Raw genomic sequence first — 20,773 nt, forward strand, 5'->3', positions numbered from 1 at the left:
ATTCAGTCCATCTGCAGTTTCAGGCAACAACCCAACAGTTAGGTTTAGACAACTAAACCAACAGTTAGGTTTAGACAACAAAACCAACAGTTAGGTTTAGACAACTAAACCAACAGTTAAACCAACAGTTAGGTTTAGACAACAAAACCAACAGTTAGGTTTAGACAACTAAACCAACAGTTAGGTTTAGACAACAAAACCAACAGTTAGGTTTAGACAACAAAACCAACAGTTAGGTTTAGACAACTAAACCAACAGTTAGGTTTAGACAACAAAACCAACAGTTAGGTTTAGACAACAAAACCAACAGTTAGGTTTAGACAACTAAACCAACAGTTAGGTTTAGACAACAAAACCAACAGTTAGGTTTAGACAACAAAACCAACAGTTAGGTTTAGACAACTAAACCAACAGTTAGGTTTAGACAACAAAACCAACAGTTAGGTTTAGACAACAAAACCAACAGTTAGGTTTAGACAACAAAACCAACAGTTAGGTTTAGACAACTAAACCAACAGTTAGGTTTAGACAACAAACCAACAGTTAGGTTTATGCACCAAGGGGAAAAAATGCAAACGCTCATTTGCAACACAGCAAAACACAACAGTAAATGAAACTGGTCTTTCCCCTCTGTCTCTCTCTTTACAGCCTCCTTTTCCACCACACCACCCGACTCACAGCTTCACGGGTCTAATGTAAATTACGCTACTCCCACGAGACACTGAAGGCATCCCAGGCTTTCTGCATTACTCTCCACAGCGTCACATAAAACCCACAGTGTGAGATCACAGTCCTATCTGGTTCCCCCTCACTGTACGTGCTCCTCCTCAGAAGCTCCTCCTCGTGTTTCACCTGCTATCAGCTGTCAGTGTTGTCTTCAGCCCTGCTGCAGGATCGTTTTTTAACTTAATCGTTCTTCTTCTGAGGCGCCAAACTATCTCTAGAGCCTCTGCTGTCTCCTTTGAATTACACTCATTAGTATTGGCTGATGTTTTTCAGGGGAGACGTACGAGTAATGCTGCATGGGTTACATCATTTACATTCAGATCAGGCGGCAACCTCCTGTTCTGAATATTGAAGCCAATGCTAAATGTCTGAAAGCTGCATTCTCTCTCTTGTCCAGCAGGGGGCGACTCCTCTGGTTGTATAGAAGTCTATGAGAAAATGACTCTACTTCTCTCTTGATTTATTCCCTCAGTAAACATTGTAAACATGAGTTTATGGTCTCAATCTCTAGTTTCAAGTCTTCTTCAATACAGCATGATGTTCATTTAGTAAATGATGCTCCATTTAGAGTCAAACAGACCATAAAGCAGGGGATGCTTTAGGGCGGGGCTACACACTGATTGACAGGTCGACACCAGAGACGTATACGGCGTCTCTACGTCACTCCTCCTCAGTCCATATATGGTCACTTCCTGTTCACTGGTTGCAAAGAAAACTGCAGTGACGGCTTAAATGATGACCCACCGTCATTCATAGATATCCAACAAAAATCAAACCAAATCCTTTTGTATGTTATCCATGAAATCATGAACGAGGAAATATAAAGACCGCAAAAAACACATGGTGGATGAGTCCACAAAATGTATTTTTGTACTTTAGTAAACGGCACTTCTGTAGTTATTTTAACCCAAATTTTTCCTAATCTTTTCCTAATCTGATTTTCCTGTGAAGACATACATTTATTTTTGAAACGGGTTGCTGGACTTTTGTAGGAAAGCACATGAAAAATGAGGAGTCCTTTTTTGTAAGATATCATATGAACCACTTCCATGAGGATACGCTGCACATCTTAAATAGGATGTGATCACTTCAGAGGGATGCTGGCCTGAAGGAGTCCGGAGGCAACAAACGTAGTTCGCTTAAAGTTGGCTAAAATTCCAGACTCGGAAAATGATACGGGAGGATTTTCCTCTCTGCTCTGATCAGCCGGAACGTTACGTTGACACCGACAGCAATGCAGAGAGACATTTAGAGGAATTTCAGAGCTGCTGGCAAATGTAAATTACCACCCGCTGCTAGATGTTGTATCTGCAGGATTCTGCAACTGTGTATCTTTAAATGAAAAACTTCCATCGACGCCTCAGGACATCAGAGGTGAATGTAAAGAAGCAGAAAGACAGAAACGGAGCAAACGCACGAAAGATGCTTCACTTTGATGTTGATGCTTCGGCTGCAACGTTCTTAACTTTCCTGCCAACAAAGCACATTTGATTAAAACTGAGTTGAAAGAGAACGAAAAGCAGGAACAGAGAGAGAACTGACTGCAGATACTCTCTGGATGATGTGTGTGTTTTGACCTGATGTAAATGTAAATAATATCAAAGAATCAGATTTGTTTCATCTATTTTAAGCCTCGCTGGAGGCAGAGCTGTAGAGATGAAACGTCTGTCTGACGGTCGGTCTGCTTATGCTCAAATCATAGACTGTTTACAAGCAGTGGACATCGTGGTCACCCATTGCTTTGTGACTGCTATTATGAAGCCTCAAATTTGGCTATTTGGCCTTTGCCATCTTGGATTTTTGCAACCAGTGAACAGGAAGTGACCATATATGGACTGAGGAGGAGTGACGTAGAGACGCCGTATACGTCTCTGGTGTGGACCTGTCAATCAGTGTGTAGCCCCGCCCTAAAGCATCCCCTGCTTTATGGTCTGTTTGACTCTAAATGGAGCATCATTTACTAAATGAACATCATGCTGTATTGAAGAAGACTTGAAACTAGAGATTGAGACCATAAACTCATGTTTACAATGTTTACTGAGGGAATAAATCAAGAGAGAAGTAGAGTCATTTTCTCATAGACTTCTATACAACCAGAGGAAAATCGAACTATGGACAGGAGAGAGAATGCAGCTTTAAGACACTTCAGCTTTGGCTTCACTTTTCAGAACCGAATGTTGCTGCTTGCTCAGACTGATATATCATTTAAAAAACTACCGGATGGATTACCATAAAGTTTTTTCAGATGTTCATGTTTCCCAGATGATAAAACCCTTTGGACTTTGGTAATCACCTGACTTTTCCCCAATTACCACAGTGAGGTTGACATTTCTGTTGTGAAGTGAAATATTTCCACAACATCAGGCAGATTGTCATGTTTCCCTTTAGGATGAATTCATAACTTTGATGACTCTCTCTCTCCTCCTTTACTCTCATCATTCGTCTTTGTTCAGTGAACTGCTGTGATAAAGCAAAAGCTTTCATGAAGCATAACTTTCCTTTTAGTTGCCTGTTTCCAGTATCATGCTGAAGTCCTACACAGACTCAATACTCAATATACAAGATTTTATTACCGAGGAAAACTGGGCTGTACACACTTAGCACACACATCACTTAGGATAATTCTGTTAAGGCCACTCACACAACTACACCACTACGCCCAGCAACAGAATACCCACACTCACCCCTCTCTCTCTCTCTCTCTCTCTCTCTCAGACCTCGGCTCTGATTCATCTCATTGCCGTCCTGGTGTCCAACAAGAGATGACGTCCTCCTTTAATCAGGTTCTCACAAAGACAATTGATCAGATTTATCCAAAGGGGTTTCGTTTATGTCCACGAGCAGTGAAGACAGACTCACTTCTTTCAGATTGATGCGTCTCTGGCTGTTATTTAGGGCAAAAAATGGCTCCTCACACTTATTATTTATATTTGCGAATAAATGATTGCAGTTTGAATTATGAGTATTATTAGTGATGAACACTGCTGGGCATAAGTGAGCTTTTAACAGACATTTTAGGGATAATTGCAAATGTCAAATAATTGTCTTATGAGACCCGACAAATTTTGCAATAGAGGCTTCACAAACTGCCCGTTTCCTTAATTTGATCCTATTTGTTTTTCTCTGCAGCACATTTTGCTGCTTAAATGGCCGTGTATGGCTGCTGTCTCTGCATATGAAACTGAAGTGCTAGACGTGTGTGTGTGTGTGTGTGTGTGTGTGTGTGTGTGTGTGTGTGTGTGTGTGTGTGTGTGTGTGTGTGTGTGTGTGTGTGTGTGTGTGTGTGTGTGTGTGTGTGTGACAGAATACCATCTGTGTGTTTTGGCCACAGGTCATTTGGCCAGCTTCACTCCCGTAACGTTCCACACCATTTACTCAAATCAGACAACTGTCAACGTTCCACACCATTTACTCAAATCAGACAACTGTCTGACTGACACACACACACACACACACACACACACACACACACACACACACACACACACACACACACACACACACACACACACACACACACACACACACACACACACACATCAAGCGCTGGGCTTCAGGGTGGAAAGTTGGATTTAAAAATAAACTTTTTAAAGGGATTTATGCAGTGAGTTATGAAATGCAGTAAAATAGAATGTAGCTCAGGGGTTTTGTAGAGCTGCAAAATAAATCAAATTTTAATCTTGATTGCGATTTTGGCTTCCAACTATTTAATGACAATTTCCAACGACTTTATTGACATCTAAAACACTGCTCGTAGAAAACTCTACGAGCAAGTCAAGCTGTCTGGTCTCATACAGCATTCCTAGCTATACCTACAAAAAAAGTAATGCGCCGTAATGAGTCGACATCCAACGAAATGATTTTGTACGTTGTCCACGTAATCATGAATGAAGGAAATATAAAGACCTCTAACACACTCAGAGGACGAGCAGGAGGGTGGATGAGCTCAACAACCAGCCATCTTTGAGACAGGAGGCCGATGTTCGTATCTCATGTGAACCAGAAGGCAATGTTGATTTATTAGTCATGTGACTTCTGTACTTCAGTAGCGGCACTTCTGTAGTTATTTCAACCAAAACAATTATATTCTTTTAAACATAACTAAGTTGTTTCCTGTGAAGTTGGAAGTTTATTTTAAAAAAGACTGTATGCACGTAACGAGCAGAAATTGACACATTTTGCTGGACATTAGTAGGAAAATGCACAAAAAATTTGAATTAATTTAGATATCATACAAAACGTTATATGAGGATACGTTAAATACATTTTAAATAACTACGTTTTTCATGACTCAGTCTCTAAATTCAATGAATCTCACTATTGATCGAATGCTTCATTTTCACTATATGCAGCCCTACTTGCTTGTGTCCACTGTCAGCAAATATTATATATAATAATAAAGAAGTATTAATAATAATAATTATGTGTAAGCATACAGTAGTGCAGAACAGTACATGTAGACAGTAAAATATGATTAAACATCAATTTATTGCAAAAAAAAAGCACATTCTTTATTTTTTTAAATGGCAGCAAAAGATTTATAAATTACCGTTATCAGGATAAAAAAATGTTCTTTTCTGCCTCACGGTTGGGCTGCTTAATGTGACTCACATGGAGTTGTTTTCAGAGCATCGCTGCCCGACGCTGCAGCACACCGTCCGTCAGGAGAGACGGATGAAAAGGCTTAAACTTTACTCATCGCTCTCCCTGCAAAAACAAATCTCTTTGAATTTCTGTTGTTGACTTTTATGAGTTGATCAAACCGAAAGTTCAACATAAAAAACATCCCAATGGTCAGAAGAAAAGATACCTGTGAAATATATTTATACATGCACATCTTACATAACATATAAGGCATACAATATTTCCTTATTTGGTGTAATAATATTACTTTATATTGATTTACATATTTTGTTTCCTTCCACAATTCTACAGGCTCAGTTTGAGTCAAAATGATAATACTTTTAATTATTTTATATATTAGACTGTATGAAGCAGACGTTGTCGTCGTGACGTCGCCCATTGGGTTTTGGATGTTTTGAAGCCTCCAGTTTGGCGTTTTGGTCGTCACCATCTTGTTTTTTTTAAACCATTTAACAGGAAGTGACCATATATGGAGTGAGGAGGAGTGACGTAGAGACGCCGTATACGTCTCTGGTGTGGACCTGTCAATCAGTGTGTAGCCCCGCCCTAAAGCATCCCCTGCTTTATGGTCTGTTTGACTCTAAATGGAGCATCATTTACTAAATGAACATCATGCTGTATTGAAGAAGACTTGAAACTAGAGATTGAGACCATAAACTCATGTTTACAATGTTTACTGAGGGAATAAATCAAGAGAGAAGTAGAGTCATTTTCTCATAGACTTCTATACAACCAGAGGAGTCGCCCCCTGGTGGACAGGAGAGAGAATGCAGCTTTAAGACAGGAAGAACTGGCTTCACTTTATAGAACCAGAGGTTGCTGTCGGCTGAAACAAGTTGCTTTTCCTCTTAACATCTCATTTACACTCAATCTGCATCATCCGATCATTCAAATCTTTCTTTGCGAGACAGACTTATTTATTTGCATCAAGTATAAATGTTGAATTATAATAATTGCTAAATGTGATGGTGTTTCTCGGTGAGGGAATGAAAAGCTTTTGTCCCCCGTTGAGAGACAGATTGTGTGAAATGAACTCAGCCGCTCGCTCTGCTGTCTTATCCCGACGCTTCCTGTTCTTCATCTCTCTCTTGTCCTGGCTTTTGTTTTCCATCCTTTCCTCTCTGCTTCTGCCAATCACTCCGTCTGTCCTCCCTCCCTCTCTCTCTCTCTCTCTCTGTCCCTCCCTCTCTCTCTCGCTCAGAAAGTAGAGGTTTTAAAGGGCTGTTACATTAAAGTGTTTCCTCACAGTACACAGTGACAGTGATGTGAGCGATGACAGATGTAATCACATACCTTCCTCTCCCACATTTTCTCTATAATGACTTTTCTTATAGCGGAACACGCATCAACTTAACTGTGTGGGAGCTGCTACGTATTGGCTGATACAGAATATTGATCCATTAGTTTTACTAAATAAATACAGTTTAAACTTCAAACTAAAAGTTTGAAAGAGAAGCCATACTTACTTCTACACCTCCACACACCTGGCTAATTGCTGCATGAGTGTCGGATCGTCAGTTACATAAATTGTGGTTATTTTGGACGTCAGAACGGGGTGTACCTGAATCTCTTCAACCATCTGACCCCGGCAGTCTTCTTCACATATTTAATGCTCAATGCTCTGTTTTTGTTTTTCCCCTGCAGCATATCAAACTTCACCCCTAAAGTGGGGGAGAAGGACACCCAGAGAGCGATCCGACAGGCCTTCAACGTGTGGCAGACGGTCACTCCGCTCTCCTTCCAGGTCAGAGAAAACTACGTGTCATAGTTTCAGCTTTACATTATTACAAATGCTCAGTTCTGTTTTACCAACACAGTCTCACGGCAGTTTATGAAGTAGTCACGAAATGCAATCTTTTGGTTTCGTGTACAGGGACACAAATTGTCCACCATTTTTTTGGGACGTCATTACTTTAAAGCAAAAGTTAGGTTTAGTCAACAAAACCAACAGTTAGGTTTAGAAAAACTGTCACGAACAGTTTGGAAAACTTCAATAAAACCACAATGTGGTCTTCTGGTTGAAAGTCCTGATTGTTGTTCCCATCCACATCCCCTCCAACCTTCCAATAGTCGTCTTTTTGGATATTATAAAGTAAATCACTTACTCTGACCGTTGTTTACTCATGTTGATGCATTTAATTCATGTGTCCCCCTTGAATAAGGATCCTCTTTGACCTTCCATTGGCTATTCGTGCTGAGCGTCATGAAAAAAACAGACAATTGGTGTCCATGAACACGAAACTGAGAGATTGCATTTCATGACTATATCTCGACTTGCTATGATACTGGGCCGGTTAAACAGTATGTTTGTGTGACTGTTTGTGATTTCATACTTTTGAAGGCATCCAGTATATTAAGATCCAAAAATATAAAATAGAACAAAAATGATCAAAACAAATGGAAGAACATAATAAATCTAGGGGATGAAAAGCTGAAAGAGCCTTTTAGGAACCATTGTATTTATAGTATAAACTAAACATCTTGTTGTAATGACAGAAGTTTATACTTCTAAAAAATAAGTTGTTAATATGAGATAACTGATCTGTTGTTGTTGTAGCATCACGATTAAAGTGATATTAAATATGTTCCAACGTCTCTCCATCAGCTGTTTTATTTCTCCCATGTACCGTTCAGGAGGTGCCGTACTCGGAGATCAAGAACGAGGGTAAGGAGGCGGACATCATGATCTTCTTCGCCTCTGGTTTCCACGGCGACAGCTCTCCGTTTGACGGGGAGGGGGGGTTCCTGGCCCACGCCTACTTCCCCGGCGCCGGCATCGGAGGAGACACGCACTTTGACTCAGACGAGCCCTGGACGCTGGGCAACGCCAACCACGACGGTGAGACCAGTTTGACTCTTTGTGCTTCAGCCCAGTTAAGAACTTCAGCCTCTTCTGGATTTCATTTATTTCTCTAGAGGAGGTGGGTCCAGTCCGGGGAGATACGTTGCTTAAAAGCTGTGTTTAGTGTCACTGATCTGCTCACAATCATTCCTGCCTTTAGCCATTCAAATCTCAACATTAACCGGTTATGGAGGATGTTGGCCATGGGGGATGCAATGTGTGGCCAATGTCAGAGTTGTGTTTGTGCATTTTGTTACATGGAAGCTATGTGATGTTGTTATTTGTTGTATGTTCTGTAAATCTGTAAAAGATAAAAAGAAGTCCAGAACAAATATCTTTATGTGGATATCAAAAGGATATCATATCGTACCGATCGAATGTTATATTTTCGATCATATCGTGCTGTATGTTGTCTTTTAGTATCGTATCGTATCGTAGGTTATGTTTTGGTATCGTATCCTACCCTATTGAATGTTATATTTTCGTATTGTATCGTATCGTACCGTATGTTGTCTTTTAGTATCGTATCGTATTGGTTTGTTTCATTTCATTTTGTGTCTTATACAATCTCAACGTATTGTTTCGTATTTTATCTTATCGTATGTTTTGTATCTTTTTGTTTTGTTTCGTTTCTATTGTATCTTATCTTATATTATCTTATCATCTTGTGGTCTGGTCTCTTCTCTTCTCTTATTCTTTCGTATTGTTTTGTATCGTAACGATATGACCGTTGTTTTCGTATATTTTATCTTGTCTTATCTTATGTTATTGTTTTGTATCGTATTGGGATACAGTAGTTTTTAATTGTCTGTTAAGTATTGGCTAAGATGTCGTCCAGAATGACGACTATTAATACGACGAGGAGACATATTCTATTATTGATACGATCCTGCGCTTATGCTTCATGTATGTGGTTTATGGTTTGAGGAAGCTAAGACATTTCATAGCTTGAATGAAATTTGTAGATTTGGGCTCTATATAAACCTGCCTTCTCCATAGAACATTTTAGATAGGCTTTATAACAAAATCAAGGAATATGTCTTTAAAAAAAACCACAACTTCACCTTTAGAGAATTATTTACATGGACATTTCTTATTCAGAGTTCTGCCTGAATCAAGTTTAAGTATAAACACACTGGATGACAGCAATGAAATACCAAATGATTTAAAGTATTATTTATCACTTAAATTATTAATATTTAGCATTTGTAAATGAAGTGCCCTCAGGCGTCGCTCCACTATCTTTGAGCAGCACACTGTTCAGTCATTGGATGAAACATCGAGGCAGAAGGGACACTTCACTTTGTCGTTTTAATTCTTCCTTCTTCTATCTCTGTTTGACAAATGACTCATGTCACGTTCCATCTGCTTGAATAACGAACGTGTTGAGAGAGAGAGACAGAGAGAGAGAGAGAGAGAGAGGAATCTGGTTGAGAGATCAACACAAAAGAGAATTAACTTCGACAGAGAAGCTCTAAATATGAAACAAAACAGAATATTTCTCAGCATTCGTGCATCTGTGCAGTTTTATTTGAGTTTTGTTCACGCATATGTATAAATGCATTATTTCCCCTCTTGTGAATCTGATGATTTTGTCAATAAGCATTCGTCACAAAGTATAGATTGATCAGTTATTATCTATATGTGTGTGTGTGAGTGTGCGGTCACCACGGTGACACCTCCACACACATCTCTTTATCTCTAAAATCCCTCCACACACACCGATGTAATTGAAAGATTAGAAACTAGATAGTGAGACGACAAAGTCTTCAGACGCCACGGAAACCGATTCACGGTATCAGCTTCAGAAGGACGTCGGGAGGACAAACAGTCCTCGTCTTCACCTCTGTCTCCGCTGAGGGACAAAGACACTAACTAATAGATATCACCATGAAAGCTGTCCAGCACATAACTTACATTAAGGGAATTTTGTATTTGTATTCCAAAAATGTGCTTTGTTTTCTCCTCATTACATGCATGTCACATTTATCTGTCCTTAAGAAAAGCCCATAATCCTCTGGAAGGGCAGAGACAGACAGACAGCTGGATGGACGGATTGTCTCATATTGAATATGACCCATCTGAAACCCAAGACACAATAAAAGGTGTCTTTGATGGATATATTGTTAAAGAGACACTGGCTGATGTTTTAAGTCCCTGACATTTTAGTTTGTCTCTTGTTAAACAGCGTGCAGGTCTTTTCAGACTGAAACACTTCAACGAACACAAATCCTCTGTTGTCTGCAGGGAAAGCTACATTCCTCTTCATCTTTATGATTGACAGACTAGATCAAAGCTGTTGAAGAAATCTGCTCTTGTCTGCCTATTGAAACAATATTGATGGTTTCTTGAAAAGGGCCGACATCGATGAAAAAATGTTAGATATGTTGGCCAGAGAGAGAAAAATATTCTTGGCAGTATTTTTTTTTTTTTTTTTTTGTTCATTACCAGAACTTGGCAGGTGAGCCAAAAAAAAGTTAATTTCTTGCTTGTGCAAAATCATCTTTGGCAACAAAATGAACGTTTCAAGCCGAGGTGGGTGGGGGGGGGGGGACTGCTGGAGTCGAACAAAGCCGACTCTGTGGACACGTCGGACTGGGATTACTTGAGAGACAGGTTTCATCACAGAGATATCAAACATGGTCTTTATCGCAGGCGGGCAGACGACTGCCGGGGCAGAAACCGTTATCGTCACCGCGGGGCGACGAAGCAGATGATGGAGAGACTACAAGGGGGAGGGAGAGAGAGAGAGAGACCACTGGGAACTCCTCCAGACGATGTACATGAAGTGAACGTCTTGTGCTGTAAAATCATCTTTATCTTTGCTGCAACGTGGAAGAAAGAGAGACGCAGGGAGAGGTGAGATTAACTCTGGAGGAGGAGGAGGAGGAGGAGGAGGAGGAGGAGGAGGAGGAGGAGGAGGAGGAGGAGGAAAGAAACAGCAGCATTCAGGGACAGCAAAGTGAAGGTGTGACAAAAAAACAGACGAAGAGAATCAGAGGAATCATTATATGTGAAACAGTTGGGAAATTACATTTAAAACAAAATCTTTAGGCAACAAAACAACCAACAGTTAGGTTTAGACAACAAAACCAACAGTTAAACCAACAGTTAGGTTTAGACAACTAAACCAACAGTTAGGTTTAGACAACTAAACCAACAGTTAGGTTTAGGTTTAGACAACTAAACCAACAGTTAGGTTTAGACAACTAAACCAACAGTTAGGTTTAGACAACAAAACCAACAGTTAGGTTTAGACAACAAAACCAACAGTTAGGTTTAGACAACAAAACCAACAGTTAGGTTTAGAACAAACCAACAGTTAAAACCAACAGTTAGGTTTAGACAACAAAACCAACAGTTAGGTTTAGACAACTAAACCAACAGTTAGGTTTAGACAACAAAACCAACAGTTAGGTTTAGACAACTAAACCAACAGTTAGGTTTAGACAACTAAACCAACAGTTAGGTTTAGACAACTAAACCAACAGTTAGGTTTAGACAACTAAACCAACAGTTAGGTTTATGCAACAAAACCAACAGTTAGGTTTAGACAACTAAACCAACAGTTAGGTTTAGACAACAAAAACAATAGATTGCATATTCGTCCCAATCCTAAAAGAAGAAAAGGAATTTTTATGTAGAAATAATAGAAATGCTGTTTTCAGCCTTTCAAATATGGATTTTTTTCTGTTTTTAATTGTTTAATATCATATTAAACTGAATAATTTCGGATTTTTATTATTATACAATTATACCAATCTGTTCGGTTTGGAAAAGAACCTATGATATTTAAGGTGGTCAGAGAATAAGCCAGGGTACCAAATTACAAGGGAGCATTCTAAGCAACGAATAAACATAAATATAAAATAAAGATCTCCCTGCTCGTATCAAAGTCTTTTAAAAGGCTCCGTGTTCATCGGACTGAAAATGGAAAGAGAAACAGAAAATACAGTCACATAAGTCTGTAAGTCAGCTGCTGGCTACAATCTTCAAACAGACCTGCCTGAGTAAAGAAGAAAAAAGATAATTAGGTTCTGTAATTGGGTTCAAACCGAGTCAAACCAATTACGGAGCCCATGAAAAGTATTAATTTGAGCTCTGCGTTCAGAGCGTAAGAAGTCATTAAGCTTCTGACAGCGGCTCAGAATCTACGCTCTTCAGATTGTGACAGAGAGCCTGTTTTTAATAAACCTCTCAGGAATACACGACGTTCAGGAAAACAACCGTCTGTTCTCTCTCTTGTTATTTTGATTAGTTATAATAGAAGTTCATGTAGGAATAGTAGAAGTAGTTTTTGCAGCTCTTCAACTGAAAAGTCGTCTCTTTCAGAAACAATTGAAATCCTGGATGTTTGCCCGATTCAAAACGTTTATCAACAAAACCAGAGCTTCTATTCACCTGTTTGAATATTAAGTGTCTCATTAGAGAGTTGTTGCTATAAATGGGATATTAAAACGCTTTTTCTGAATAAGCTCTGACCATAGACTGTAGCCCACCACTCATTGGTTGGTGGGCTGATGTTATGAAGCCTCCAGTTTGTCAATGTCGTGATCTTGGATTAAGGCGGTCTCCATCTTGTTTTTTTGCAACCAGTGAACAGGAAGTGACCATATAAGGACTGAGGAGGAGTGACGTAGAGACGCCGTACACGTCTCTGGTGTGGACCTGTCAATCAGTGTGTAGCCCCGCCCTAAAGCATCCCCTGCTTTATGGTCTGTTTGACTCTAAATGGAGCATCATTTACTAAATGAACATCATGCTGTATTGAAGAAGACTTGAAACTAGAGATTGAGACCATAAACTCATGTTTACAATGTTTACTGAGGGAATAAATCAAGAGAGAAGTAGAGTCATTTTCTCATAGACTTCTATACAACCAGAGGAGTCGCCCCCTGGTGGACAGCAGAGAGAATGCAGGTTTTGAGACGTGAAGCATTGGCTTCACTCTGCAGAACCGGAGGTTGCCGCCTGTTTCTGACATAGCAAACATTTAAGTCACATGACTGATCAGCTGTTTGTGCTGTCCGCAGCATGTTCCAGACAACATGAAACATGGACAACAGTAGCTAAAATAAAAGAACTATTAAAACTCAGGGTCGACCTAGCCCAGTCCAGAGGGAGGTGGTAAATCACCTGAAGCTGATTGGTCGTTGCCAAAAATACTGGAAGAAGAATAACTTTACAATAACAGTAGACATTTTTAAGTTAAAGATTGGGAAGTCTTTGCTGGGTTCTGGGTCTCTCCCCGCTGGGAGCCAGCATTGACACCACGCTGATGGAGACCCAGGCTGTACTGCTGGACCCCCTGGAGGGAAGGGAGGAACCGGAGAACCAGAACCAGGACTGAGCGGGTCAGACTGTCAGACCCTGCTGCAGTAAAATGAGAGGTTTTCTAAAAGGACTCTGGTGCTCAGAAACACTACCACTTTAGTCCACAGGGACCAACATAACAAACCCAAAATGAAAGTTCCTCGTAGTAACTTTAGTAGTAACCGTGGACCAACCCAGATCTAGCTTCGTGGTAGACCAAGACTCGCCTTCCAACATTTTCCTAAGCTTTCACACAGCATGAAATGTGCATATAGGGACATTTCATTTAAAAAGTTCTGTTTCCTTTGCATATTAAAAGCTGTCTGCTGTATTTCTCAGCAGAAACATTCTCACTATGATGCATCACATTGTATCCAGTAGGACATTTTCATATTCCAAATTCAACACATTTGCTTGGGCATATACCAGGCAGCAGCACATTATTTATATATTCACAGATTATAAATTTAAAATCATTTTTTTGTGTAAGTGTGAACGTGTGAATTTGACTTGGTGTGGCACTGAACAGTTTTACGTAATCCCCGTCAGGCAGCAGCGTTTGAAGAACCGGACTTCAGATTCACGAGCTGACAGTCGATTCCATTTACCGCAAATTCTTCTTTTGATGTGAGATTCATATTCCACTGCTGATGAGTCAACAGCATCACAGGCTGACTTGGGCTCACTGTCCCGGTGCGTTTGATGCCGTGTCTTCTGGTCTCTTTTCTGTTGTGTTTGCACTGGGGAGGCTTTGTTTTCTCTCTCACACGGGGAAGAGATGTTGAGTGTTCTTTTTTTTGGTAAACTGTGTTTCTTTTTAACTGACTAAAAAACAGCAGAAAGGCCTGTCAGCAGCACAAAGTGGGACTCGTTCTCTGTTCTCTGATTTCTGCCGTGAAATAATCTTTTTAAAGACTGACAGTGATGCCGTTTCTCTTCCTGGCTTTCATCCTTTTGTCTCGGTTTATTTCTTCCTCTCTCCTTTACTGTTCTGTCCCTCTTCATCTCCCTCTGACTGCTCTTCTTCACCCCTCTCTCTCCATCAATCTCCTCTTTTATTCTTGTTTAACTCTCCCTCTCTCTCTCTCTCTCTCTCAGGTAATGATTTGTTCCTGGTGGCGGTCCATGAGTTGGGTCATGCGTTGGGTTTGGAGCACTCCAACGACCCCAGCGCCATCATGGCTCCTTTCTATCAGTACATGGACACGCACAACTTCAAACTGCCTCTGGACGACCTGCAGGGAATCCAGAAGATCTACGGTGAGGAGTCTGTTTATTGATGCATCATGCAAATGATCTATTCAGTGTTTTCAAGATCAGCCTTGAAGAGGACACTATTTTCTTCTTTTGATGGTCTGATGCTGTTTGGATTTTGGTCCAAGAAGAGCTCAGATATGTTTCCATTTATATGTGTTTATGCATTTTAATGAGCAGAAATGGGAGAAATGTAAGTAGGGTTACCAGATCCCATTAAACCAGAGAGTTTGTTTTTGTGGGACAATGTGAGACACGTTACCAACACTGAGCTGTTTCAAACATGTTGATATGCCAATCTAACTAAAGAAATAAGCATTTCTATTCTGCCCTCTGGTTGAGAAGCTCTTGGAGCTTGCTGTCTTGGGTTTGTTGTTGTGTAACTGTTGCATGAAAGCATGATGGAATGAGCAAGCTAGTTAGCTTACTAGCCAGCTGCTAACTCATTTCGTAAAAAACTCTCTCTCCGGCTGCCAATTATAAGTCGTTTCCTAGTCATTGTTGTAGCTGCATCTTCTTCTTTTGTGGTAGTTTCCATCATATGTTGGGCTTAGTGTTGAAGACACAGTGACAGATGAACATGTTAACATTTGACCCATGTGTGCACAGTTTGATTGACATCGCACACGTCCTTTGATGCCTCTGCAGGAAAGTGTGAACTGTGAGGCTGATAACAATCATATGAACTCAGTTACACTGGATTACATGCAACCTGAATTTAGCGCAGGAATGGTGGAGTCTGCCACTTACAGTAAAAAAAGTCCTATACGGAGAGAGGACATTACAGAGTATCAATACATTGAATGTGGATTGCATATATATTGTCAAAAAACAGAGCCTGATTTCAAAAAATCTGAAGTCCGAGACTTGAAATACAAAAAAAACGTGACTTCATTTGAGACCTGAAAGCCAAAACATGCAAGACAGCACACCTTATTTATGAAAAAGGTTTGTCCAGTTGAAAGTGAAGCAGGTTCCGGCTGATAAACAGTGAACAGCTAAAAAACGAACTGTTTGTCTTTACACCAGAGAAGATGCCTCACTTTTCAGTGAACTTTTTCTTTTTTCTAGAGGTAAACTAAAACGAGCAACACAGACAGACGCAGACACGTTTGCCCTGAAATAATCATGACAGCGTTCTGGTATAATGAAGTGTAGCGTGCATTTAAGATACAAAGACACAAAGAAGCAGGAAAAAGAAACGTGTCTGCTGGCTCAGAAACAATCTGTCCACGAAGAACATTTCCCTGCAGATCAAATTAAATATCTGCTTCGCATATAAAAGATTATCTACAGTATCTGTAAAATGTACTCACTGGACTTTTCGGTACGTTGGGCTGGATGTTCTTAAAGCTTCAAAGCAGGAAGATGATTTGTTTCCTTCAGAACAAAAAACGATCTTCACGTTAAAGGTCGTGACACAAAGGTGACATTTTGAGTCAGCGTTGGAGGGAAATACAGGCAGGCGGCCGTATTGTTCCACTTCACTGGTGTTCAGTGTGGATAACCAAAGCCCGTTATTATTGTATCTGCTGGGAGTTGATCCCTTTAGCCCTCAGTGAAGGGTTGTGTCTCAAAATGACAAAATGTTTTGTGGAATATTGTTCTTCTTCAACATGAAAGCAGGAACATTTTGGAGGGTGGATGTTGATGTTTCTTTCTGCTGATGTTGATCTTCTTTGTGATGCCGTTTAACTAAAATCAGTAACCCTATGAATGGATGCTTCTCACCAGGCATCCCCACCGCCATGCTGGAGCCCACCCGGCCGTTACCAACCTTACCTTCCCGACGGACGCACTCCACCTCCGAACGCAAGCACGACCGACACTCCCGCCCGGCACGCCCCCCCGGCGACCGGCCGGCGCTGCCTGGAAACGGGAAACCCAACATCTGCGACGGCAACTTCAACACCGTGGCCTTCTTCAGACGGGAGATGTTTGTCTTCAAGGTGAGACAAAAAAAAAAAGGATGCACACGTGTGTTGGGTGCTCGGTGGCTTCACGTCTGGAGGTATTTCAGGATGAATTCTGTGAGGAAATGTTTTAACAAGTCGATTATGTTTTCTTCTGGATTTATTGAGGTCACACTATTTCCTCTGAAGAGAAGGTGTAAGTAAACACAGAAAAAGTGGGTGTTTTCTAGTATCATGAGGACGGTTTTAGTGGCGTAAATACGGTGAATTAATGACATTTTTAAACCTGATTATTAGATACAGAGGTGAAGAAATTTGGTAGCTTTTAATAAACACAATCAAACTTGAATTTGAGGCATAAACGAACCCCAAGCAGTTTGGGGGTGTTTTTTTGCTCTTGTCCAATTTTACTCTCTGTGGCCTCGTTTTTTACTGTAATATAGAATTCTTGTACCTCTATGGAACCAGAACAATCATGACAAGAAGTAGAGAGAACTCAAACATGTCTTAGTGCAGAATAATACAGTTATAATGACATAAATCATAAAAAATGAAAAAATATTTTTTTTACAGAAACTGGAAAACAATGGAATCTATTTATCCAACATGTTTCCAAGTGTCCACAGGTGTTACTAGTGATGGGTCTCTATGTGCTATGGATATTGAACTATTTACATTTTTACAACCTCTACTTCCAGCCTCTCCTCTCCTCTCTCCTCTGTGCTCAGCAGCCTGATGTTCAGTCCAGATTTGACAGATTTGTTGTCACATGACTGTTGGTCTCAGATGAATCAGTCATGGCTTTATAGTTGTGCTGAGGAGCTCAGAATTTAATGATTTTCACAGAATCTATTTAAAGCAAAAGGTTTATTTGTGGCAAGATTTTAAATGAGACATGTAGAATAAAATGGCTTTATGAAATATCACTATTTAAGCTTAGTTTACGTTTCCTTTTTCTATCGGTTGCTTTTGTCAAACATGACATAAATCTGGCAATTTTGACAGTTTTTGCAGGTTGTTTAAAGAAAAACATGTTTCCCAAACAGCGGGTTTTGGGGTTCAAAGGGTTAACTGTGAAATCTTTTTACCTGTTGAGACATTCAGGTGTCTGTGTTTCCCTCAGTATTAACATCCATTCCACCTCCACCTGTCTCCGTCTATCTCCACCCTCCACTGGATGTCGTGCTTATTTTGTGCATCTTTTTTTTGTCTTATTATCTCTCTCTTCTTTTTTTCACGTGTGTTTATTGCCTCCTAAAAGTGTTACTTATTACATATATGCTAATGATTATAATATCATCATTTAATAAGTAATATTTTGAGTAATCTGTTTTTCTCGGCAATCCAAAGTTAATATTTAGTGACATCATATAAATCCTCTAAACTGAGTCTATGAGCTCTCCTCTACTCAGTCTGGAGGTAAAATCACAAATATTAAATGCACTAAACTACCAAACCTCTCCGAAGTCTTGTAGAACCCAGGATGCATGTTCCTGCTAAAGGTGGCCAGACGCACACATTCTGTTTTCCCTCCTTTGCAGAGCAGGAAAGAGTTTTTCTGTGTAATCAAATATGTTGTTAGCCGCTGCAGACGGTGAGTCACGCCGCCGTGAGTGGCAATAAAAAGCACGGTGACTCTGGGGGGATTCTGATGAAGCGTAATTGAACGATAAGTGGGGATGATGCAGGGTCTAAGGACGAGGTACGGTCGCTCTGCAGCTCAGGAGCTAAAGTTACAGGTTCGATTCCCACATGAGCTTAAAAAAACAAAACGTGGGCTTATTGAACTCTCTATCCTTTAATCATTAGCACCACGTATGGTTAGTTACTGATTAATGCTGCTCTGTTATTATTGAACCCTGCTTGTTTGAAATATAATACACGTATGTGTGTGTGTGTGTGTGTGTGTGTGTGTGTGTGTGTGTGTGTGTGTGTGTGTGTGTGTGTGTGTGTGTGTGTGTGTGTGTGTGTGTGTGTGTGTGTGACACAGAGGGAGTTACACACTGAGGAAGAAAAATCCATTTTGATGTCTCTGATCTTTAAACTGAATGTTAGAAAAGGTCACAGATCTGTCTCTCTCTCCGTCTGTCTGCCGTCGATGTGTGTCTCTCTATTTTCTGTCTCCTCTCTGGTGGATTCCTATTTATCTTTTCCCCGCTGTCTGTCTGTCTGTCTCACTCTGTTTTACTTCATCTGTCTGTCTGTCTGTCTCTCTTACTCAGTGTCTAAAAATAACGTCTAAATTATTAACAACTGGGTGAGAAAAAAGAGAGTGCATCGGTCCTGACTTTACTTAAAGTAAAACCATCTTTGTTTTTCCAGATTAAGAGAGCTGAAAGGTGTCTTTAGTCTTCAGACTTTGTAAACAGGTGGTGCTGTAATCACAGTGTTGTTGGTTTGATTCCTCCTTGGTGTGTAAAATGAGAGGTTGTGAAGAGCTTTGGATAAAAGCGTTATGTAAATGTGATCCGTTTGTTAATATGTGTTGACATTTGCAACAAGTCCTGAACAGTTCAATCGTACTCAAAGGAGCATTTTCTGAATTGCCAGATCTGGCTTAGTGAGGCGGCAACCTCAAGAGTTCTGAAGCCAAAGCTTCATGTGTTAAAGCTGCATTCTCTCTCTGTCCACCAGGGGGCGACTCCTCTGGTTGTATAGAAGTCTATGAGAAAATGACTCTACTTCTCTCTTGATTTATTCCCTCAGTAAACATTGTAAACATGAGTTTATGGTCTCAATCTCTAGTTTCAAGTCTTCTTCAATACAGCATGATGTTCATTTAGTAAATGATGCTCCATTTAGAGTCAAATGGACCTCCGACACCACCACCAGGTCAGACTCTGATACGTAGGCAGGGCGCCATAGTTTGAAGCATTATTTAGATATTTATTTGACGCATCAGTGTGAGAACGTGTTCGATAGCGAGAGGCAAGAGGAGGTGATTTGTTGGCATGCATACATTATGATTCACACCTGCATGCTACTGAGCAGGTAATGACCCAGTTTAAAAGTGCTGATCCACGTAAAACGTATATGCAGGATAGATAACACACCTGAGCCTAAAATATCTCTCACTGCAACTGCAGCAGCTGCTCCCAGTTTGACTGTGTCCTGTCATAAAGATGCATTCAGTTAATGTTCAAACAGCTGCAATCACGTAACGCTGATATGTGGCGTTAGAACAGCAGTCAGCTCTGTTACGGCTTTTTAGTGTGCTTTATTCAGTGCATTTTTATACATAAATAGATGTGGTTTTATGATATAAAAAGCTGTATATTTTAATTCAAATAAAAGCGCAACTAGGGGCAAGAGTTGACAATTAGTAATGAACTCTCTGATCAGCACATCAGTTTCATGTGTTGAAACTATGTTACATCACATAAAATATATTCAAATTCTCATAGACTTCTATACAACCAGAGGAGTCGCCCCCTGGTGGACAGCAGAGAGAATGCAAGTTTTAAGTCATGCTTATTTCCCTCCCTCCTTATGTTGCTCTTTAAATTTGTTTAGTTACTCTGAACGTAATGCCGTTGGTGGTTGCCTCTTAGGACCAACTGCGTTATACGACGTTAACTGTCTTCTTCTCAGAGGTGGAGCGACGGTGCAGAAAGGGTGTAGCAGAGTAGGAAGCCTTCTATGAATAAATAAAAAATGCATCATCACCATCATCATCATCGATCAGAAAAACAAGGCCGATTTTATTTCCCCTTAATCTGTGGGACAGAAAGCGTTTTAGGACGTAAAGAGCACTGCGATGCCAGTGGGTGTTTGAAAGGAGACACTCATTATGGGATGTTTCCTTAGTGAGAGAAACTCGTGGTTTCTTCTTCTGGATATGAGAAGCATTGATTTTCTTTTCTTTTTCTCTCTTTGGGTTCACAGAGAAAAGCATTAGCGGCCAATGGATGATGTCGGACCATTTGAGACTGTGTGTGTGTGTGTGTGTGTGTGTGTGTGTGTGTGTGTGTGTGTGTGTGTGTGTGTGTGTGTGTGTGTGTGTGTGTGTGTGTGTGTGTTTGTTTATAGTGCTCAGTGGGGACTGTGCTCGGCTGTGTCCTAGATTCACCGTATCCAAATG

At 40.4% G+C, this 20,773-nt stretch overlaps 1 protein-coding gene across 1 annotated transcript in view; it reads left to right on the plus strand.

Annotated features, from left to right (window-relative positions):
* Nucleotides 1-20,773, plus strand: part of mmp24 (matrix metallopeptidase 24) — a 51,300-nt gene that overhangs the window by 20,725 nt on the left and 9,802 nt on the right. Inside the window, exons 4-7 of the mRNA XM_054617038.1 lie at nucleotides 7,015-7,114; nucleotides 8,005-8,209; nucleotides 14,624-14,785; nucleotides 16,514-16,728. Of these exons, the coding sequence (XP_054473013.1) occupies nucleotides 7,015-7,114; nucleotides 8,005-8,209; nucleotides 14,624-14,785; nucleotides 16,514-16,728 (682 nt within the window). The remainder of the gene's footprint in view (nucleotides 1-7,014; nucleotides 7,115-8,004; nucleotides 8,210-14,623; nucleotides 14,786-16,513; nucleotides 16,729-20,773) is intronic.

This window comes from Anoplopoma fimbria, chromosome 17 (assembly GCF_027596085.1).
Source record: "Anoplopoma fimbria isolate UVic2021 breed Golden Eagle Sablefish chromosome 17, Afim_UVic_2022, whole genome shotgun sequence".
Classification (NCBI taxonomy): Eukaryota; Metazoa; Chordata; class Actinopteri; order Perciformes; family Anoplopomatidae; genus Anoplopoma; species Anoplopoma fimbria.